We start from the raw sequence: 21,067 nt of genomic DNA, 5'->3' as shown, positions 1-21,067 counted from the left end.
GTTGACTTTCGATAGAATGCATAGCGTTTGTTTCGATGGCATAGCCATATGAACAGGGTGGATCTTCAACTAGATGATAACTTTTTTAATTATTCAGCTCACTTTCATTGTTTCTAACGTAAAAAAATATAATTGAGACACCTGGGGTCGCATGAAGAGATATGGGTAGAACGAGCGACCGATCGGTCAGATTTGGAAACGACATCGGAACAGAATATGGACATCAGACAGAACAACGAAAGAAGGGGAACAAATGTATATGAGGAAAACTTGCAAGAACGAGAAAGGAATGAAGATTCATCACACAGAGGTGGGGTGCACTCCAATTATCAACCAGTTTCAACACATATAGATGAATATGGTGAGACGGAGGAGCGGGTTCTGGGAGGCAACCACGTACCCACAGCCTCCAAGCATCAGAAGATGTTCAAAGCGGCGAGGTAAATTTCAAAGGGAGCTGGCGATGGATCAGACAGGACAGGGAGAGGTACGGAGGAAGAGAATGAAATAGCCTAGGGGTTTAAACAAAGCAGCATGACAGCAGCTCAATGAGAGTGTCGATATTTTTCTCAAAGAGTTGGAGCAATAAAAATGGAATACAGAAGGAGAATGGTAACATCAGAAGGGAATTAAGTATGCTGAAGAAACAATTCAGAGATGCAGCAGACATCAAGAAACAGCCTATACTCGAGCTGAGCTGATGCAATGTTTCATGGAGCAGAAAACAACAGGTATAATCGTAAAAAAGACGTAGTCCTGAGAAGGGCAAACTTTGTAGCATTTTTTCCTTCAATTTGTTAAAAAGCTAAACATGGTATCTGGGCCATTGTACTGGTCAAAGGAAGCAGTATGAAGAACACCTTAGGTAGACTCACAGTGATCCGAGGAGGGGAGAAGACCTGGCACAGAATACGAAGATAAAAAGAGGTAGAAGAGCCATCAAAGGCATTTGATAAGAGCAGGCCAAAGCTTTCGGAGTTCCGGGAAGTTATCAGAAAGACGAGAGCAGGGTATGCCCCAGTACCCAATGGAGTAACTTATCGGGTGTACAAGAACTGTCCCAGACTGCTGAGATGGTTGTGGCTGCTTCGGAAGGTTTGAATGGGAGGGCGTTTGGTAGATAGCTGGGATAGAGCAGAGGGATGCCTCATACCAAAACAAGAAAACCTCATGAAAGGTCATGCTGGTCATCTTGGCAAGGCAACTGACCACGCAATGCCTGACAAAAAAAAAAAAACAAAAAACCAGGCATTTTTGCCCAGAAAGGAGGCATTCATGGAGTATCTGGATGTCTAGAACACACCAGCGTACTTAACTAGATCATCGAGGAAGCAAGTGAGAACAAGGGCGATGTTGAAATGTCCTGGCTAGACCTACGCGTATGAAACCCATACCACGTAAGTTATGTGCCGTTAAAGTTCAGAATGCTTTTGAAAGACTATATCGACAGTTTCCAGATTTGCTTCATAATGGTGAACTATGCAACAACTTGCAATTGGCAAATACTCGGATTGGAGGTCGGGATTGTCACCGGGTGTACGATGTCTGTCATACTTTTTGCAGCCGCAATGCACTAGATCATTAACAAGAGCTGTTGGAGAACAGCAAAGCTCGCATATTCAGAAGAAGTTGATGTTCAAGTATTTACTATTTAAACATGGAAATATGACAAATTAACAGACTTAAAAAACCCCTAAAGGGCACCAAATTGGTTGTATTATCACGTTCAGCATCCATACACATTAGGAAAAAAAATTCATAAACATTTATGATGACTTATGCTTAAAAAATTGACGAAATAGAAACTTGCTCAAAAACTTTAACATGGAAATATGACAAATTAACAGACTTAAAAAAAAACCCAAAGGGCCCCAAATTGGTTGTATTATCACGTTCAGCATCCATACACATTAGGAAAATAAAATCATAAACATTTATGATGACTTAAGCTTAAACAATAGACAAAATAGAAACTTGCTCAAAAACGTTTAAACACTGGAAATATGTCAAATTAAACAGACTCAAAAAAATATCCTAAAGGGCCCAAATTGGTTGTATTATCACGTCCCAGCATCCATACACTATTTGGAAACATAAAATCCTAAACATTTATGATGACTTAAGCTCTAAAACAATTGATCGAAATTCCGAAAACTTGCTCAAAAACTTTAAAGTGAAATGGGGACGCCAAACGCTGACGCCGACGCCGACGCCGTGGTGACAAACATTAGCTCCCCCTATTTACTTCTTCAAATAGGCGAGCTAAAAACTGATATGAGCAAAGGTCTTTTACCATGTCAGCAGGCATAATGACCGACCAGAGCATTTTTATGGACGACATTATTTTCATGTTCTCGATATACTGTAAAAGTTAGATATCTTAACAGTAAAGACATTATAGCGATTTTTGCATCAACTGTTTTAAAACTGATTTCTTTTCTAAACAAATTTAATTTTACCGCCAGTTCACTAGCTTTACAGTGCATCATCTAGGGTAGTGTTGATTACACATGCTTTTGGTAACCTTGTCCTATAACTTCCCTGTTTAGTCCAAATAGAATTTTAAGACATTAAATGATGGGCATACGAGGTGGGAAGCAGAGCAATGACACATTTTTAGTATAAATTTAATGTGTTATAATATCATTGCTCCCAATCTTTAAGAAATTAGATGGTATTTTATTAGTATTTTTAGCCAGTCATGTACTGTATTGTGCTGGTCCATTCCCACAAAATAACGCAAATGTCATATTCTATCAATCATTATTTATTGCAAAATGAACATGTTATGTAACAGAATATGATACATGTATATCATAAAATAAATAAAACGAAATATTAAACTTAAATGTATTGGTGGAATGAAGAATTCATTAATGTAGAACTGAACATAAAAGTTGTATTTCTTGTAATTTTCAACATCACAAACTCTCATGAAACATACATTTTGTGAATATGGATGCTTATATATGATGGTTCAGATCCATGAAAGCACCAATATACTTTTGACATAGCAGTACTTATACCACACCGGAAAACCAAGTTGCATCAAGACGACATCGGCCGATACCCGTATAGATCAGAACCTCTGAGCCATATCACATGGTCAATATCAGCAATATCCGTACAGATAGGAATAGAATGGAACAGTTTGGACACTTCCGAGCTATTTTAAATGTGTACACGTTAAAAATCAATCTTTTAATTTAATTGTTTATTAACTTTGTGAATACAAACTTTACAAAAGTCCGTAAATATCGAAAGTTTAAAACTTAGAGAGGCAGAGAAAAATATGTAAAAAAAATATGCCAAAAATACAAAAGGTCACAGACAAAACAACTTTAATATCAATATATTAAAATGTAACATAATATAAAAGTTGTTAATATATAAATGAATATAATTGGAATAAATATGCCATGTGTTGTTTTCATGTATACCCTTTTATTTTAAAACAAGGTTGAAAAAAATCTTTCTACTTCAGGAACTTCCGAAATTGTCATTGTAAAATTTGTTTATATTCTGCTTATAATAATGTATGATGCCTTGTATGAAATCACTTTTATACAACCTTACATACAATAAAACAATGTTTGAAATTACACATTTGATGTTATGTACTGCTACAAGTACAATTAATATATTGCTTATCAAATAAATGCTTGTCATAGAACTAAAGGCTCCAATAAATTTCTATATATGACGGGCATCTATACTTACTCAAACTAATTGCTTTTTTTATATTGAGATATCTGATAAAAGATATGGTGTCTTTCTGTATTACAGAGTTATCTACTCTTTCGGGATGGCGTCAATTATTACATCATAAGTTTATGTGAGGAAATAATGTTGTTTTCTTGTTGACTTTACATTAAAAAAACCAAGATGTCACAATCGATAACAAGGGCAGATAACTCTGTATGTAACATGTAAATTCTGGTTACTTTAGTCGTGCATACTTAAAGTATTTCTTGTTTGGTAGATCAAGAGATTAATGGCCTAACTGTAATTTGGCTTCTTCTCTTTTGTGATTAATTTACCTTTAATAACTCAAATTTAATACATAATAACTCATAACTATGCTAACATATAACACACACAATATAAAATCACATGTACCACGTAATATAAAAAGAAACTTATTAAGAAATAGGATTCTTATCACAGCATTGTAAAAGTTTTTTTTTAAAGTTAAATTTGCATACACATAATTTTGAGGAAATACATGTAGGCTACCATATATCTACTGTATTGTCAATAATTTTGAAGAATGTTATATTCTGAAATACATTAATTACAGGTTCTATGTCTTTCCTGAGTAATTCCTTAAATGTGTGGAGAAACAAAAAGATGGTAACGAAATTAATAGGAAATAATATATTATCTAATCATTTGGATCCCAACTGTCCTCTAAATTACAGCATTAACAAAAATCTTTTTTTGATATACAGTATTGGCTCCTGTCTATTATCCTGATTCCTATCTATTCCAGTATAATTGTATGGATTTTTCCTTTTCATAATTAATTGATATTAAGTAAAACATATATAATCTGAAAAATTGGCAATAAATTCCTAACATGCTGTTTCAATGACATCTGGTTTTGACAAGTTACACTGTACTCTTTTCAAGACAGTTTGCGAGACAAACAGCGGTTCTAATTAATCCACATCATCATAAAGAGGTCCTAATTAATCCACATCATCATAAAGAGGTCCTAATTAATCCACATCATCATAAAGAGGTCCTAATTAATCCACATCATCATAAAGAGGTCCTAATTAATCCACATCATCATAAAGAGGTCCTAATTAATCCACATCATCATAAAGAGGTCCTAATTAATCCACATCATCATAAAGAGGTCCTTATTAATCCACATCATCATAAAGAGGTCCTAATTAATCCACATCATCATAAAGAGGTCCTAATTAATCCACATCATCATAAAGAGGTCCTAATTAATCCACATCATCATGAAGAGGCCCTAATTAATCCACATCGTCATAAAGAGGTCCTTGAAGGGTTGCTAATGAGAAATCCTAAACAGGCAGCGTAACATCTCTTGTACACTGTATGGAATATTGACTGACTGCTCTGAAAACAGAAGGTAAACATCAATTATATAGAATTTAAAGCAAATCATAATGAGCAATGTTGGTAATTTTATTGTCCATTTTCCTCCAAAGTTAGTTTAAATAAAATCCATCCATTGTATTGATTTATGTATGTATTTTTTACAGAGGTATATGCACATACTTATACCATGGAAATTTACATGAGAAAGAAATTTACATTAGGGGTGGAGAGACAACAAACATTTGGAATTAAATTGATTTCTCAGCAATAGCAAAAACAAAACTTCAACAGTTAAAATCCAAAGAAGTCATAGGCCATTTCACCTAACCTATCTGTCAATTTGTAAGGACAAAGGTATGTGAGAGATTTAAGAAAAGTCTGCAAGGAAGTTTTTTTAGAAAGATAAATGATTATCTAGGCAAGCATGTAATATGGACCAAGGAAGACATGTAATTTTGTCTTTCAGCAGATGATGACATGTTTAAAATTTCCTGAGGTCGGGGAGAAGTATGTAACCCCACTAAATACTTATAGCCATGCTACAATTGCACCCCTACAGGGACTCATGGGAGATAATCAGCCATGCCCCACAAGTATCACTGTTAACCAATGATTATGTCTACATACATGTAAATCCTGAACTCTATTACATGGTATAATGAAGGAGAATCCTCAGAAGGCATGCATTTGGTCATGAATTCATGTATTTGCAAATTTGAAAATAAGAAAAGACTTGAAATATTGTATATGTGGAAAAAAGGTGTTTACATGAAATGTACTTACACAATATGGATCTGGGATGACGGGATCGTTAGCTGATGAATCAAAACTTCCAAGTAGGCCAATTTGGGCTTTAGAGTCTGGTGGTTTAATGGATAGCAAGTCACTGAAATAATCAAACACTTTCATGTATACATAGGAATGTTAGGGTACATATGTTCATAACAAAACATAATTTAAAAACCAGTCTTTTTTTAAAACCATTTTAAAATTTAGTTAAAATGTGCATTAAAATCTGGATTTACTGTATATCATAAATAAGCTGATTGTAATTAAAGTTAGAGTATTTCCTTATTAATGTAACCTATCAATCATAATTGTTAACAGTATTGTGGAATGTGTAAATATTTTTTTGTTTTATCTGGTAATTTCATATTTTGCTTTATGTTTATGTGGAAAAGAATTAAGCACTACTGTTTTGTCCCTTTGTTGAGGGCATCATATAGGAGAAACACGTTTGGAAAAAACAACCTTTAAGTAAAATTATGAATAAAACTCATACGAGTAAAGAAGAAAGTATACATTAAACAGGAAACATTTAAGAATACTAATTATATGCAAGATGTGACACAAAATCACAAACTACATGTATATCAAGGACTTAATGATGGATCAGCTTACCTTATATTATATTCATCCATTCCAAGTATGAAGTCAAAACGAAAGAAATCCTCTTTAGTAATCTGTCATAATGAAAAAAAACCGAAAATGAATATGGTAAATAAATTTGTAAACGTAAAATAAGATTTTTTGGCTTCATACTTACGAAAAAAAAAAGGTTTGAAAGATTATGAATGAATTATGGTCAAGTCATTGATTTAATCAACCTCATTAGCTATTTACTCCAGCTCGTAACGTAACATATTCAATAGAGAAATTGTGGGCCTCATGGTTGAATTGTCATTGAAATGAAAAAGAGCATGTGATTCTACATTAACAGGCTGAGTGGGGGGGGGGGGGTCGGTGGGTTACAGGGTTTACATGGATTCATGTGAGGTAGACTATATGGTTTACCCTGGTATATAAAATTGATTTAAATAAATTATGATCAAAATTCACTCTTTCATTATGATTACATGTACAAAAAACAAAGATGTAGATGCATGACAGGCAGTTGAGCTATAGTGGAGTTTCCTTGGATGCTGCTCTGGTAAACCTACGCCCTGTTACATCATCTTGATGTTGTAAAAAGTAGATTCATGAAGAGGTGTGAAGATCAAGATGTGTTTATCTATCTGAGTTTGCGTTGAATCTACCCATATATCATTTTCAAGAACAGAAAAAGAAATGGATCCACTTTTTTTCTGAAAGTCCTTTCCAATTACATGTACATAAGAGGACCCCATTTATGGAACATCCAGTGCAAAGCCTGACTATGATATTATGATATTATACAATGATTTAATGGAAAATACAATTCTGGGTTTATGAAAATAGCACTAATCTCTATAACACTTACAAGGTAACAGTTTATAAACTTACTTGTCGTGCAACATGATGAAAAGGGTCAATGTCATTTTCCTTCAATACCGCCTGTGTTCTTTTATCGATTGGGTTGCCCACTTGCCAGTGCATGATGGCAGCACTATCTACATGATACTGCAGAAATATCAGAATGAAGACAAAAATTACAATCAATTCACTGGTAGTTGGGAATAAAAATGGCCCATAAAAAAACATCAATGCACTATATAGTAAGTTATTAGAGGCAAGTAAGGTAAATTAGGAAATATTCAAATCACTACATTCTCTTGAAAAATGAAGAATAGTTGACAATTATCCAATATAGACAATTATAATCTAAAAGAAGGAAACAAAGTAAAAGTGCAAAATTGACGGTCTGCATTTCTAATTTGAAATCACAATTTTTATGACAGAGCAATTACTAAATTTTTGTCTTTTTGTAACAACTAAAAGAGGAGAAAATGTTATGTAACAGCCAGTCTGGACTTGCACACAGGACCTCCAAACTAACACCAGCTGGATGTTCTACCATATGAGCTAACAGCTGGTTGCCAATATTCATCCCAGTCTATTCCTGTGTCATTTTAATAGAAAAATGCATGTATTGGGATTGATCTGTATCAACTTGATTATGGGACATCTATTATTTAATGTTCCAGTAACCTCACCTTAGCTGTAAGGCCCTTTTCCTTCAATAGATGACGTAGAATTCCCTCAGCCATGGTTGATCTACATGTATTGCCTACAAATATAAATCATAATATCATCAAATATTACAAGAAAGGATTGATGAAAAAAAAAATCAACCCATTAGTCTCTCAGTGACAGATACTGATGTTTTTTGGGGCTTTGCAGGAATAACCCCCCCCCCCCCCACCCTTCTAGTAATTTGGAAATTTTGTACACCACCTTTTATATTTTCTGGTATACTTTCAAATACATTACATAGTATTATAGTATTTAAACCATATACATCAAATTTGTTGTACGGCTGTGAAATAACTTTATTAAGTACCGTGTTCGACCCAATAAGCGCCCAGGGCGTATACAAATTGAAAAGAATGTAAAGGTGCTAATAGGACTAAATTGTATTGGAAATCTATACATTTTTCTGTAGTTTTGGTCTTTATTTATGCCTGGGCAATTGAAATTGAGGCCTCGAAAACGCCGACGGGCGCTAAAGGGACATGCATGGGCGCTTATTAGGTCAAATACGGTATTCAAAATGCTGTAAAACACAAAAATTCAAACAATTCACATTCCTTTAGACAAATCTCTGCTACAAATGACACATACAAATATTAATTCTTCCCACAAACAATAACAAATGGAATCTCCTCCCTTTAGCAGCAGTACAATGCACCACACTTGAGGAAATCAAGGAACATATTTGACTCACATAGCCCTTGAAGCCCTCATGCACTAGAACAAATAATCATACCCTGCCTCCACTCATTCTCTGACGATAACAATCTGTCAGAAATTGTCTGTTCATCGTTCAGAGATAAGTCATTGCAGATACTCATGCGCTAGTTTTGCACAAATTTTTATCTATTATAAAAAAATATCACAAATTTAATCCCTTCACACCCTTGCACAGCCTTTGATGTAGCTTGCGGGTGCGAGGGTTATCGTCTTACTTTCTGAAGCGTGCTGTCATTTCATGAGCTGTCATATTTTTTTAACGAAAATTTATGACATTTCTTCTAAATCTTTCGTCTTTAAACTTTACATTGGTGTTTCGTTTGACTAGATAAGACAAGTATTTGTTGAGAAAAATGTTTTTTTTTATTCCTGGTTCATAGGTGTCTCGCGTGGTGTTCAGTAGTGTAAAGAGACAGTGACGAATCCTTCTCACTTATAAGTCTTTGGTTTCTGGTATACATTTATTTAGTTAGTCATAATTGGAGATATCACTATTATATACTTGTATAAATTTAGACCAAAATGTGATGACTCGAATATCCACGGATCCACGGATATTTCTAGAATTATATTAAACCGAGTTTCCTGCAGTTCATGTATACCACCTTTTTGTATATATCTGTATAGGTAAATATATAATATACGGTTACCGGTACAAGTATTTCTACTTTCGCTTTCCAGTCATTACCCATGCAGACAAATAGCACACCGCATTTCTCGTCTTTTTCATCCATTTCTCAGAATCTAATAAAAGGAACGGATCCACCAAGTGTGTGAGTTAACTGCTAACGGTATCAATGGGTGTCGATCAGTCTGGTCATGACATTTGTTTACTTAATTGAAATATATAGCTTTCCCGCGACCCAGATGTGTGGAACAGGTGCGCGGTCGAGTGGATGTTTGAAATTGCACACGCTCTGTAAACCAATACAAGGATGTAGGCTTAGGCCTACCAACTCACTGAACAGGCTCATTGGAATGTTTCCATGGTTAATTATGAAATTAATTTTCATCTAGGCCTCGTTTTTCAAGTTGTTGTATGGATGCATCCTTATGTTTTTGTGCAGCTGATAAAATTGTAATAAAATAAGAAGTATAATATCATGCGTTCAAGTAAAACCGCAACGCTGGTGTCCCTTTTTAAAAGTAAATGGTTACAGTGTGTGTCTTATCAAGTAACCTCGACCTTTCACCCAAGTTGTAAACAGAGAAAGATGAGAAAATGAAAGTTCCGTGTCATCAGATTCCCGTACACGATGAAATTTTCCAAAGATCAAGATGACGGAAAACAAACTTTTCTTTCCAGTAAAGGAGGTTACATATGAAGGTAACAAGGCGGACTCGGGCTAACCGTTATAATCTAACAGACAAGTGTAGTTCTAAATCTATCCTCGACTTGTAGAGTCGAGAAGGAATTCCAGTATTCACTATTGGGATTAGTGAAGTAGATGCAAGCAAACATCTTACACAAATACCCATGATTTTGGTACACAGAAAATCCATCACAAGTAACTTCCTACGGCTTTTTTGATAAAATTGTTGTAGGGGCGATAACCCGGCCATAGCTAAAAGTCACTGTAATATAAATTTAAGGCAAAGCCTCAGAAGAGGATTATAACATCATAACTTTATATTGTCTACATTTTTCTACGAGATTAACAATAAAATATATTTCATTAACATGCACTGGATATCAATAGTTAGAAAGAATTCGAAATAATCCAAATGGAATATATATAACAGTTATATTAAATTCAATTTACTTCAATCTTGTTTTATCAGATGCGGAGAAAAATTTGCAATATGCCATGTTATCAAAAATACGCGGGAATGAGTGCCCTCATCTTTGGCGTCAGGTTGAGAATACACAGGGTATATTATTTGACCAGTACATTTATTGCGTTGTTCTTGTATATGTGTAAGTTAAAACATCTTACAGTAATTTTATAGTGTATCCCGATGACACGCTTCGTCTAGTACAGAAAATTTCAAATCTGTCGTGCTGATAACGAGAATTAAAACATGGCTGCCTACATGGATGCGCGAGACTTTCCAATGGGACACAATTTCAAAGTCCAAGGGATACTGGAATGTATTGGAATCCCTATGCTTACACGTACACATGTTATGGTTAAAAGAGCTTCGCTCTACGCAGCCTTTTTGCCGCGCAGAGAACTGCGCTCTTATCATGATATAATTGTACTACAACAATGTAAGAGGTTAACACGACGAGATACTTATTAACATTGTGTCGTTGACATATCCACCCAATGTAATCAGGGTGGAATCAGACCTCATAAATGTGTAGGACTACAATACATGTAGGTACATATTTTTGCTAGATATGTTATTGTATCATGATAAAACAATACACTAGTATTTGTGTACAGTGATTGGATTAAAGGACGAATAATCATATGTACCCTAGCTGCCTCCACTCTGTTAATGACGACCAATCTGTCAAAAATCTGTGCAGAGGAAAATACATCCTCGATATTCCAGGGGCTACTATCACTGACATAACCACCCCAAACTTCACTAGCCAAGGGTATTTATTCACCCATGGACTATTTTATAGTAAAACTGGAGGTAGTGTAGGAGAAAAAAACACAGGCCTGCAATGACTTTCTTTGATGATTACGTCTAGAGAGTGACGCCCAACACAGTCAACCACACAGTGTTGATTCTTTTGATGTACATCAAAGGTCCACATTACCTGTGTGTTCTTTTGCCATCAGTTTTGCTATGACTATTCGTAATCCAGGGATGGATATTGCGTCAGTGATAGTAACCCCTGGAGTATCGAGAATGGAGGAAATAGTGATAGAATTGTTACAGAAGATGTTTTTCATTGATATGTCACTATGTACATATATACAGGTATTCCATTTTTCTAATGTATTCTCCTTTCATACTTCATTTATTTACCCTACATCTTTATTGTAGAGCTGTTTGACTGGGCTGTCCCAGGTCAGAGATACAAAACATCTTCAGTGGCAGTTCCACAGAAGAATGGTCTCTTTCGACAAAACAGCCACACTGGTAGTTTGGTGGAATGCAACAAAATGAAAATTGCCCTGTTCAGACATGGAGAGCAAGTGTTTGCTGTAAATGAGAAATGTCCACATGCAGGTATGTATGTCAAGTCTAGGAAACCCTCCATTGGGCTATAAAATGTGTACAATTGTTCAATAAACACATACTGTATTTGACCCAATAAGCGCCCAGGGCGTTTAAAAAATTGAAAAAGTGCTTATAAGACGAAATCATTGCAAATCTATACAGTTTGTGGTCTTAATTTATGCATGGGCAATTGAAATCATGGCCTAAAAAATGGGGAGGGGCGCTTATAGGGACATGGGCGCTTATTGGGTCGAATACGGTATGTTACATTAGCTATAGTACCAAAATGAAAATACCAATGTGGATTTTTATATACATGCTTATTTTTTTGTATTGGCTATAGTTTTTTTAGCCTTTTTGTTTGATGTACATCTATAAAGGTCAATCTGATTGAAATACAGATCCTTATAACCACTCCGTTAAATAGAGGATCTGACAAAATCCCATAGGGGGTCACGTCCAGATGACCTTTATACCACGTGGGATTCATACCAAATCCTTTTTCTACACCTTGCTACATCAATTGAAAACGATATTTCGTCGCAGTAGACATACACAATAAGCTTTGTTGTGCTCTTTGGGCGAGATGACTACCTAAACCAAAATAATTCTGACAGTTTTTCAAACAATTTAGTCCCTTGAAATTCACTGTCAAAATTTTGCAAGTAGCAATTTGATTGGCCATTTTCAAAGGTCACCTGGACATGACCCCTAATGGGATTTTCTCAGATCCTCTTATCAAACGTAGTGATAATAAGGATCTGTATTTTAATCAGATTGCTATAAAGGTGAACAAATGATAACATTTGCTTTACATTAAATGTCATAAGAATATTTTTTGAAAATTACCCTTGAGATGGTAATTACAGACTAACAGTATTTTGTAAAATTCTACATGTACAGTACATAATGATCATTAAATGAACAAACCCTATTTATTCTGTTCCAACCAATTTTGAAATTGTCATTTACAGTAGTGACAAAGTGGAAAAGTTTACCATACATGATACATTTCCTTTTCTTTTAGTTTAAAACCCACATGGGTCAGTTGCCAGGTGCTGACCATAAGTTTGTGATTTTTCTCCGAGTACTCTGGCTTTCCTTCACCTACTACAGCTGGCAAACACTTTGATAACCCTGGCTTAGGAAAACTATAATTCATAACTTACCAAACCATCACATGCCCTTTTGATTATATGTACATGTATATATAATTTCTGTATTTCTCAGGAGGTCCTCTACATTTGGGTGATATAGAGGACATATCAGATGGAGGAGGTTTGTGTGTCCGCTGTCCTTGGCACAGTTGGCGGTTTGACCTGAACACGGGGAAGGTTACCATGCCACGAGGGCGTAATGTATCCACAGTTGTCTACCCTGTCAAAGTAGACAGCAGAGGTGTCATCTCTATAGGGTTTGACAAATTCGCAGACAGCTATTTTTCTGTGGAAGAGGACTTTTGATTTTTAATATGCATTTACCTTCATAAAACTTGTCTCCTCATTTTAATTTTATGTACTGGTACTGTTTTCGTTTTTTGTTTGTTTTTCGTTTTTTATTTTTTGTTAAATTAGTTATTGTTTTGTATTTTGCTGACATACTACATGTATTTCATTTAGATTTTAACTAAAATTGCATAACTGACCTTTTAAACTCAAACTATTTTTTTTGTTCTAATAATATTGTTTATAAATGTGTTCATGCTTTTTAAAAGATGGTGTAATTTTAATGATTTGGTATTGACTTTTAAACAAAATCTTAATTAATTGTAAACATGCATGTTGGTTTTCAGTTAGATTTTCACCAAGATTGTCTTAATTTCTGTTTGTTTTTAAGATTGTATTCTTTTTTTTTAAAGTTTATTTTAACAGATTTATATGTAATCAAATTTATGCAAATTGACCAAAAGTATTGCTACTATAATTATTGTTCAGAATTTACATTATATATGTATATATTGAAACATACCGGTAGATAGTAGTATATATTGTAAAGAGCTTGTTAGGTAAAATTATACTGTTGTTATTGCTAATTAATACTGATATATATATATAGGGCAGATAATCAATAAGAACTAATTACATAATTTCACTTCAATTAATAATTAATTATATTTTGCTGTTAATTTTCTCATCATCTAGCTGGAACTGTCTTATAGTTAATAGTTATATATGTATACTAGTCTTCAGATCCTAAATAGTTATCTAAATCTTAGTACTGAATTGTCTCCCCTTAGTTTGAAACTTTGCCAAGAATCATACATGTCTACCCAAGGAACAGAGGAAAATGGTCCTTATTGCCAGGTGTTCTTTATAGACAGGTTGAATTACCTAGACAAGTGGTCTTATTGTGTAGGTTTTACTGTATAATGGTGATGAGCACTGTACATGTTGTTTATGTGTTTTTGTACTAAAATCTGTTAATTCCAAGATTTCATACATGTCGTTTCTTATCTTAAGTTTGAAAAAAACCCAATACCTATGAGTACTATTGTATTTCAGTGATGGGTTGTCCCCAAAAGTTATATATTACTTTAATATTAAATTATAGTTATAAAAGGCTCTTGTTAATCTTGCATACGAAACAGTTGTAGTTGCATGTCCTGTCTTAGCTATACAGTGGTATTAAATGGCTATAACAATAATTTATTGCTTTTTTAACATTTTTGCTGACCTTCCAGTCTTCCTAATATTCTGATATGTTCTGAGTAGTTATATAGAGATGTTTTCTTCAGTGTTCCTAAAGATAAAAACTAAGCGAACATTAGTTGTTTATTTTGTTGTTTTCTAGTCAAATTAATCAAATATCTACAAACATTTAGTGTGTTCAGATTTATTTTAAACTTGAATAGATTATCAGCAAATACAATGTATGTCGACTGATATTTGCCTTTATATGATATTAGATATTCAAAGATATCTGCTGGAAAAGACTGCTGATATTTGTGTCAGTAGAAAACTTGTATGTACTGGTCATGTTTATCTAGGCACTCATACATATATCATACATGTCAGCATGTAAAATTTTTTATAAGATTGCAGACATTGACATTTTTCTAATAGTTTTCTGGTGTGCACACAAATTGCAAAGACTGTGTCTATATGCATTTTATATTGTAAAGTTTTTAAACTTTTTCCCTCACCTTGTCTGAAGTACCAACTGGTGATCATTATGCCTTATCATGGCGTCAACAATCTATTTTTGCCATCCTGCAATATTACATGTACAGAAATTGCTTTTCCAGTCGTCATGTGCCATCCCTCTTACAAAATGTCTGTATAATGTGACAAATATTATATATACATATATATTGTCAGTTTAAACTGGTTACAAGCGTAAAAACTCTCCATGCTGTGAAGCTCTGTTTGCATATTGAATACTCGGATTTTGGTAACGTCACCGTACCCCATTTGGTACACGACCCCCTTTGGTACAAAATTAGGGTTTTCCCCTCTAAAATCCTAGTTACTGTGTTTTTGTTATTTATACTATTGTGATATGAAAATACAAGTATAAAAATGACAATTTAAGCTCAAATTTGACTTCGATCGTCTAGATTATATTCCTATACGCCTACATCGAAATGGGCGAAATGGCCGTAAATGTTAGCAGTGGGTGCCGTTGAGCCATTCGACGGCTATTTTATGCTACATTGTTATCCGTTTTCATCTAAAGTAAACGCATTAAATAAATCTCTATATCACTAAAATTCTTCGGATATCATTTTCATAACGATACCTCTTTTATTAGCGCAGATACGCCACTTTTCTTAGTGTAACACCGCAATTCAAAAATCCCGCTTCGCCATTTTTTGTTTTTACTACCAATGCGCATGCCTCAACGTTGCTGACTAAAACGATCTACCAGGCCAGGTGCTCAGTTGGGGGTTTAATGAGATCCGGATTTATAGCAAGGATATGTATTATGTGTTGGTGTCAATTATTACTTTCTGTCTATTAATCATTAAGATTGTAAGATAACCTACATGTACACCATATGATTTTTTGTCTTAAATAAAATGAGATAATCAAACAACAGACCATTGACATTTCCCCAAGACAATGACATACAAATGTACTCAGTACAGATACATGTAACTTAATGTAAGCAGTATCTCAGTAGATTTTTTTTAAAGTGGTTCCTCAAAATTATTAAAATGACTTAATCCAGATTTGCAGGCAAATACTATTTCATTGTTAATAGAGTTCATTACACAAAAACAGCAATAAACTGGATCAGTGTTGAGAATCACCATGGGGATTTTAATGTCACATGCAGTCATGGAAAAAATATAACATTGAACTTACATGTACATCCTAGATCTTTCATTATATAGAAGACATTGCTCACAAAATATTTCATTTATTCTCTCTCTACATCTTTTCTATTTACATTAAAAAGGTAGTTGTATTCTTGATTTAAAGTTGCAATGTTATAAAATATAATATATAGATATAAAAATTCTTAAACAGGTATGACAAATTCTCTGCATTTCTGAAAACTGTGTTTAGGAATCAATATTGATATACCAACCAAAATCATGGTCAGTGCATAGCATCAAAACTAATATCAATGTGAGGCCATGTATACACATACATGTATAGATAATTCATATTCCAATTGCAAGTGATCCTGAATTGAACAAACGTTTCAGATCATTTTATTATTCATGCTGTATAACTTGTAAGAAATATAGCTCTGGAAAGAATTGTAATTGTTGTGTTCAGTATTACACATTGTATTTTAACAATTGTAACCTGTACTACCTCACTTACTGCCATCTATAGCAACCATTTTTTATGCCACTAATATAGACCTTAATATCGGCAATCTATACACGTGAATCCCTTCAATTTAATATAGACCGTAAGTTCCTTCGCCTTTACAAGTAGTAAACTGTACAATTAACCCATAGGTAAAAAATTGCCTAGTGATTCCTATCACAATTCTCCATGCATACTCTAAATTCGTGGACCTTCCCAAGTATTCCAAAACTTTAAACAAAGAACAAATTAGATATCTATTAACTGATTGCTTGCTAAAGTAATTAACTGAAAATTAAACAACGCATCAAATACACCGGCAATAACCCAGGTTATAAAACTTAGAGTCTTTTTTCTTAAAAAATCATACTTAAATTGTCACAGTAAAACCATTTATCTGAGACATGTTCAGTCAGTCTTCATATAGGTTTTTGCATATGGCTCAATATGTTCTCAAAATTATTGTGCATAAATGCTGAATGCTGCAGTTTTCCAATATGAACAAAAGAAATTTTGTAACAGAAGAAAACTCAGGAAATAAAAAAAAAATATTATGTTTCCATGAATTTAATACTGTCTGGTTTTTTTACATATAAGAAAAGGTATGTGTAGCCTCAAAAGGAGAATTCTTCTTATATTATGGGGGTTCCATACCTGCAACATAAAACAAAATAGAAAATTAGACATGAAAAATTTAAACCAGGTACAGAGTGCTATTGATTATATGGTATCTTTCTTAGTTCTATATGGGAACAAAATGCACCATTACAGGTAAAAATTGACAATATTAATTGCATTGACATGACCATTATGAGGACTTTTCTTAACCTCTTATTTGTGGTCTTTCCAGTAAAAATGGACAGGATATATTTATAATATATCATTCCCCATCATATAATTTTACCATTTTTATACAGATGAAAACTCCCAAGGTAAAAACTGATTTACATGTAGAATAAGATTAATTACATATAATAAGTTAACAGAAGGAAGGATATCAGAGTCATTGTGTGATTATATATACCCAGTAAATTGAATAGAATGGTATTTTGTTTTACCATAAATCAATATCTATATATGCTCGTAAAATAATTATACATGAGATCTACCATGTATTTGAATCCCACTTAATAAATTAATATGGTGGAAAAATTTAAATATGTATGTTTTGATAATGCAAACTCTTTTAAAATAAAAAAATGGAAGATTATAACAAAATTGAGTTGTAAAAAAATTAAAACAGAAGAGTGTATAAATTCATTTTGTATTGTAATTTATAAAATTATTTCTAAATTATCATACATACATAATACACAAAAACATTTTTAATTACCCAATATACCTACATGTATCTATCTATGATTTTGTTTAATTTTTCATATAAATAACATTTATTAACAAGTTCTCAACCTCATGATACAGTTGCATAACAAGATTTTCAGCAAGTATGTACTATTATGCATTAGCTGTGTATTGAGGGCTAAATGAAGTCTTATCAAATTAAAATACATGCACATTATAAGGTTATATACATTTTACATACAAACAGTTCTGAACAAGCTCTTTTTTCACATATGTAATGTACACTACATGGTACAATTAATAAAATCTTATAAAACCAGATACCATATCTTATAATTATGTTCTATATTGCTTTATTTCTAATGCTTCCATTTGGAGAAATGGATACTGGATAAGATCTATATGTATAGGCCTAGTTATAATATATGGACTGTTTAGGCATGTTTATTTCAAATTTTATATGCAAATGAGCAGGTGCTTGTTTCGTTTTGATAACATATTTTAAAAAGTTTTGAAAATTGGTATTTTACCGGGATTATAGATTGCAGATATTCTGAAACAGTATGATCTATTTTAAATCAGTTTATATGAAGAAGTGTAGTGGATATTCCTCATATTTCAATTGTAACACCAAACCGTCTTTCAATTTCACTGAAAAATACGGGAAATGACTCGCCAGATTAGGTAGTGTTTTGAATGGCGGTACTTTTTAAATAATCGTCGGTAAATATCAAAGACAGTCACACAGAAATGATGAAATGAATACCATACCTTTCCATCAAAGTGCATAAATTAAAATTTCATTATATAAATCGAGAATCTCAAAGCAAAACGTCCCGTGTACCAAAAGGGGTCCGCTCGCTGTATCAAAACCGGAAGTGACGTAGTGAGGAATAAAACCGGTCTATTTTTAGCTTGCAGTTACGACGATAATTTTTTTTATTGTGGACGTACACCCCAGAGGCAGTCCTTGTCAGAAACTGACAAACATTGAATCACAAGGAATGCATATTAAAAATATCGCAAAAAATATGTCAAATTTGTACCAAATGTGGTACGGTGACGTACCATAGAACAACAAACAGTGAATTGAGTGGCGATCATTGGCTCACTTCTTTATTAAAGTGGCCGCATTTATTAAAATTCTTTTTTAAAAACATATACATCAAAATTATCATTTAACAATCTTACATCAGACATAAAAGACCAATTTTACATAAAAGTAAATATGCAAAGGTGAGCGGAATATCCGCCATCTTCCTTCTGACATAAAAAACCACAATGTTTTCATAAAGTAAATATGAAAGGATGAGCAGAATATCTGCCTTTTTGAAACCAATATATACGCTAAACAAAAAACAAATGAGACAGATCAAATAGGGAGGAGAGGGAGGGTAAGCACAATACGATGAAATCAAATGTGATACAATGTTTGAAGTGTCAAACAAAGATGGTCGAACCGTTGAGAAAATTTTTTTCTTCTTGTGACATGAAGTCTGTGGAGATTGACCAATGAAAATTGACCTTTAACTTATGACCCGGATGTATTGATACCATATAATGCATGTCAGAGAGCGCGAAAATCAAAACTAGGTTTAAATATATATGTATAACTGGTATGCAGTCTTTACAAAATACGTTAGTTTATTAGCAAAGCTTCAATTTTTTTGCCAATCTCTGCAATATTACATGTGAAACACGACAAATTTGCAGTATATCCAGTCGTCATGTGCCATCCCTCTTACAAAAAAGGTCCTGTATAATGTGACACAATATTGATAATACGCAATCTATAACTTTGTCCCCGGACATCCGTTTTCCTCGTAATAAAAATTCCTTCCAAGTCATTTAAAAACATTATAGGGAACCAAGAGAGATGGGATAAATATTCCCCTTGTCTTACACTAGCACATTGCATAGTGGAAGATAATTTGAAAATTCTCCATCTTTAATAATTTTGGCTTTAATATTATCATACATATTTATTATTACTCGGAAACATTTTCCATCAATATTATTTTTAAGTTTGTTCCATAAACCAAGCCTTCAAACACTAACAAAGGCTTTTTCGAAGTCAATGAATGCAGCATATATGTTTTTATATTTGATTTTTTTTGCTAGTTCAGTTAATGAGTATAAAGAGAATATGTGATCAATAGTTGAGTAATTCCTTCGAAATCCAGCTTAGTTCTCCAGAATCAGTTCAACATGCTCTACATATTTATTAAGTCTATCATTAATGATGGAGGTAAAAACTTTACTTAGACAGCTAACTAACGTAATCGGTCTATAATTTTTAGCATCGCACATATCACCTTTGTTTTTGAAAATTGGGATTATATTTCCCAAGAGCCATGTGTTTGGTACTTTGCCAGTATTAAAAAAATGGTTGAATATCTTCACATACAATGGTACCATAATAATATATATAGGCGAATTAACTAAGCATTGGATAACACTCATCTTGGATTTGTGGCATCCCAATCGAGTGGGAACTCATTGATTCAATTTAAGTCTTTTAATGATTGAGACAGCGTGATGTTTGTTGAGTGCATATGACGTGCATTACAAAATATGACAATGATATAATAATTTTGAATTTTTACAAGTGTATATGTATAACAAAATGAGCAGTTTTTTTAATGGATTCACAATACATAATTTATGTGGTTCTTCTTTACTGATACAGATTTCTTTCAATATCTCACTGCTTGTAAGTACTAACAGATATTTAGATTTATACTATAGAAATCTCTGGTACCAAATATATATGTAGCAAATATAGAACACTAGAATCTATAACATTTCTCATACTGATATTTTAAAGAAACTATCCAATTGTCTGATGGTGTTAAACGGATAATTACACCAACAGAATCAGAGGTGATTTGAGGGTCCTTATTTTTGACAAACTATAAGTAGCTTAGGTGAACACAGGTAAAAAAAAGTGATAGTTCAAGTTCAAAGTTCAAATGTTTTATTAAAGTCTCGCCCTCAATTTTAAACATTACATAATAAATACAACAAAGTTTCTTTAAAATGAAGAGGCCATTCTATACAGAATTATGAGAGACTGTAATATATATACACATACAAGATATGAGAATAAAAACCTTAAAAATGATATGAAT

At 33.2% G+C, this 21,067-nt stretch overlaps 2 protein-coding genes across 4 annotated transcripts; one reads left to right on the top strand and one right to left on the bottom strand.

The window, feature by feature from the left end:
- Nucleotides 1-2,880: 2,880 nt before the first annotated feature.
- On the bottom strand, nucleotides 2,881-9,647 carry LOC138313884 (low molecular weight phosphotyrosine protein phosphatase-like). 3 transcript variants are annotated; one of them, XM_069254136.1, is made up of 6 exons: nucleotides 9,458-9,647; nucleotides 7,992-8,065; nucleotides 7,342-7,458; nucleotides 6,481-6,542; nucleotides 5,863-5,965; nucleotides 2,881-5,097 (listed from the first exon to the last, which is right to left on the bottom strand). In XM_069254136.1, the coding sequence occupies exons 1-6, from the start codon at nucleotides 9,480-9,482 to the stop codon at nucleotides 5,005-5,007; spliced, it is 474 nt and encodes a 157-aa protein (XP_069110237.1). In that variant the 5' UTR covers nucleotides 9,483-9,647; the 3' UTR covers nucleotides 2,881-5,004. The 3 variants fall into 3 exon arrangements, with proteins under 3 accessions (XP_069110237.1, XP_069110235.1, XP_069110238.1); XM_069254134.1 differs by having other exon boundaries at nucleotides 9,437-9,646; XM_069254137.1 differs by having other exon boundaries at nucleotides 9,399-9,644.
- A 268-nt stretch (nucleotides 9,648-9,915) lies between these two features.
- On the top strand, nucleotides 9,916-14,634 carry LOC138313885 (Rieske domain-containing protein-like). Its single transcript, XM_069254138.1, has 3 exons — nucleotides 9,916-10,075; nucleotides 11,695-11,880; nucleotides 13,102-14,634. The coding sequence occupies exons 1-3, from the start codon at nucleotides 10,027-10,029 to the stop codon at nucleotides 13,332-13,334; spliced, it is 468 nt and encodes a 155-aa protein (XP_069110239.1). The 5' UTR covers nucleotides 9,916-10,026; the 3' UTR covers nucleotides 13,335-14,634.
- The last annotated feature ends 6,433 nt before the right edge of the window (nucleotides 14,635-21,067 follow it).

The sequence above is a fragment of the Argopecten irradians genome, unplaced genomic scaffold (assembly GCF_041381155.1).
Source record: "Argopecten irradians isolate NY unplaced genomic scaffold, Ai_NY scaffold_1024, whole genome shotgun sequence".
Lineage (NCBI taxonomy): Eukaryota > Metazoa > Mollusca > Bivalvia > Pectinida > Pectinidae > Argopecten > Argopecten irradians.
Note: the sequence above shows the minus strand (reverse complement) of the source record. Positions and strands in the feature narration are given on the sequence as shown.

Coding starts and splice junctions, on each gene's coding strand:
- LOC138313885 (XM_069254138.1), top strand. CDS start 10,027: ATGACGGAAAACAAACTTTTCTTTCCAGTAAAGGAGGTTACATATGAA. Junction 10,076..11,694: donor AAAGGAGGTTACATATGAAG/GTAACAAGGCGG, acceptor TCTTTATTGTAG/AGCTGTTTGACTGGGCTGTC. Junction 11,881..13,101: donor TGAGAAATGTCCACATGCAG/GTATGTATGTCA, acceptor TGTATTTCTCAG/GAGGTCCTCTACATTTGGGT.
- LOC138313884 (XM_069254134.1), bottom strand. CDS start 9,482: ATGGATGAAAAAGACGAGAAATGCGGTGTGCTATTTGTCTGCATGG. Junction 7,459..7,991: donor AAAAGGGCCTTACAGCTAAG/GTGAGGTTACTG, acceptor ATATTTCTGCAG/TATCATGTAGATAGTGCTGC. Junction 5,098..5,862: donor TCATCCCAGATCCATATTGT/GTAAGTACATTT, acceptor TTCTGTTTTCAG/AGCAGTCAGTCAATATTCCA.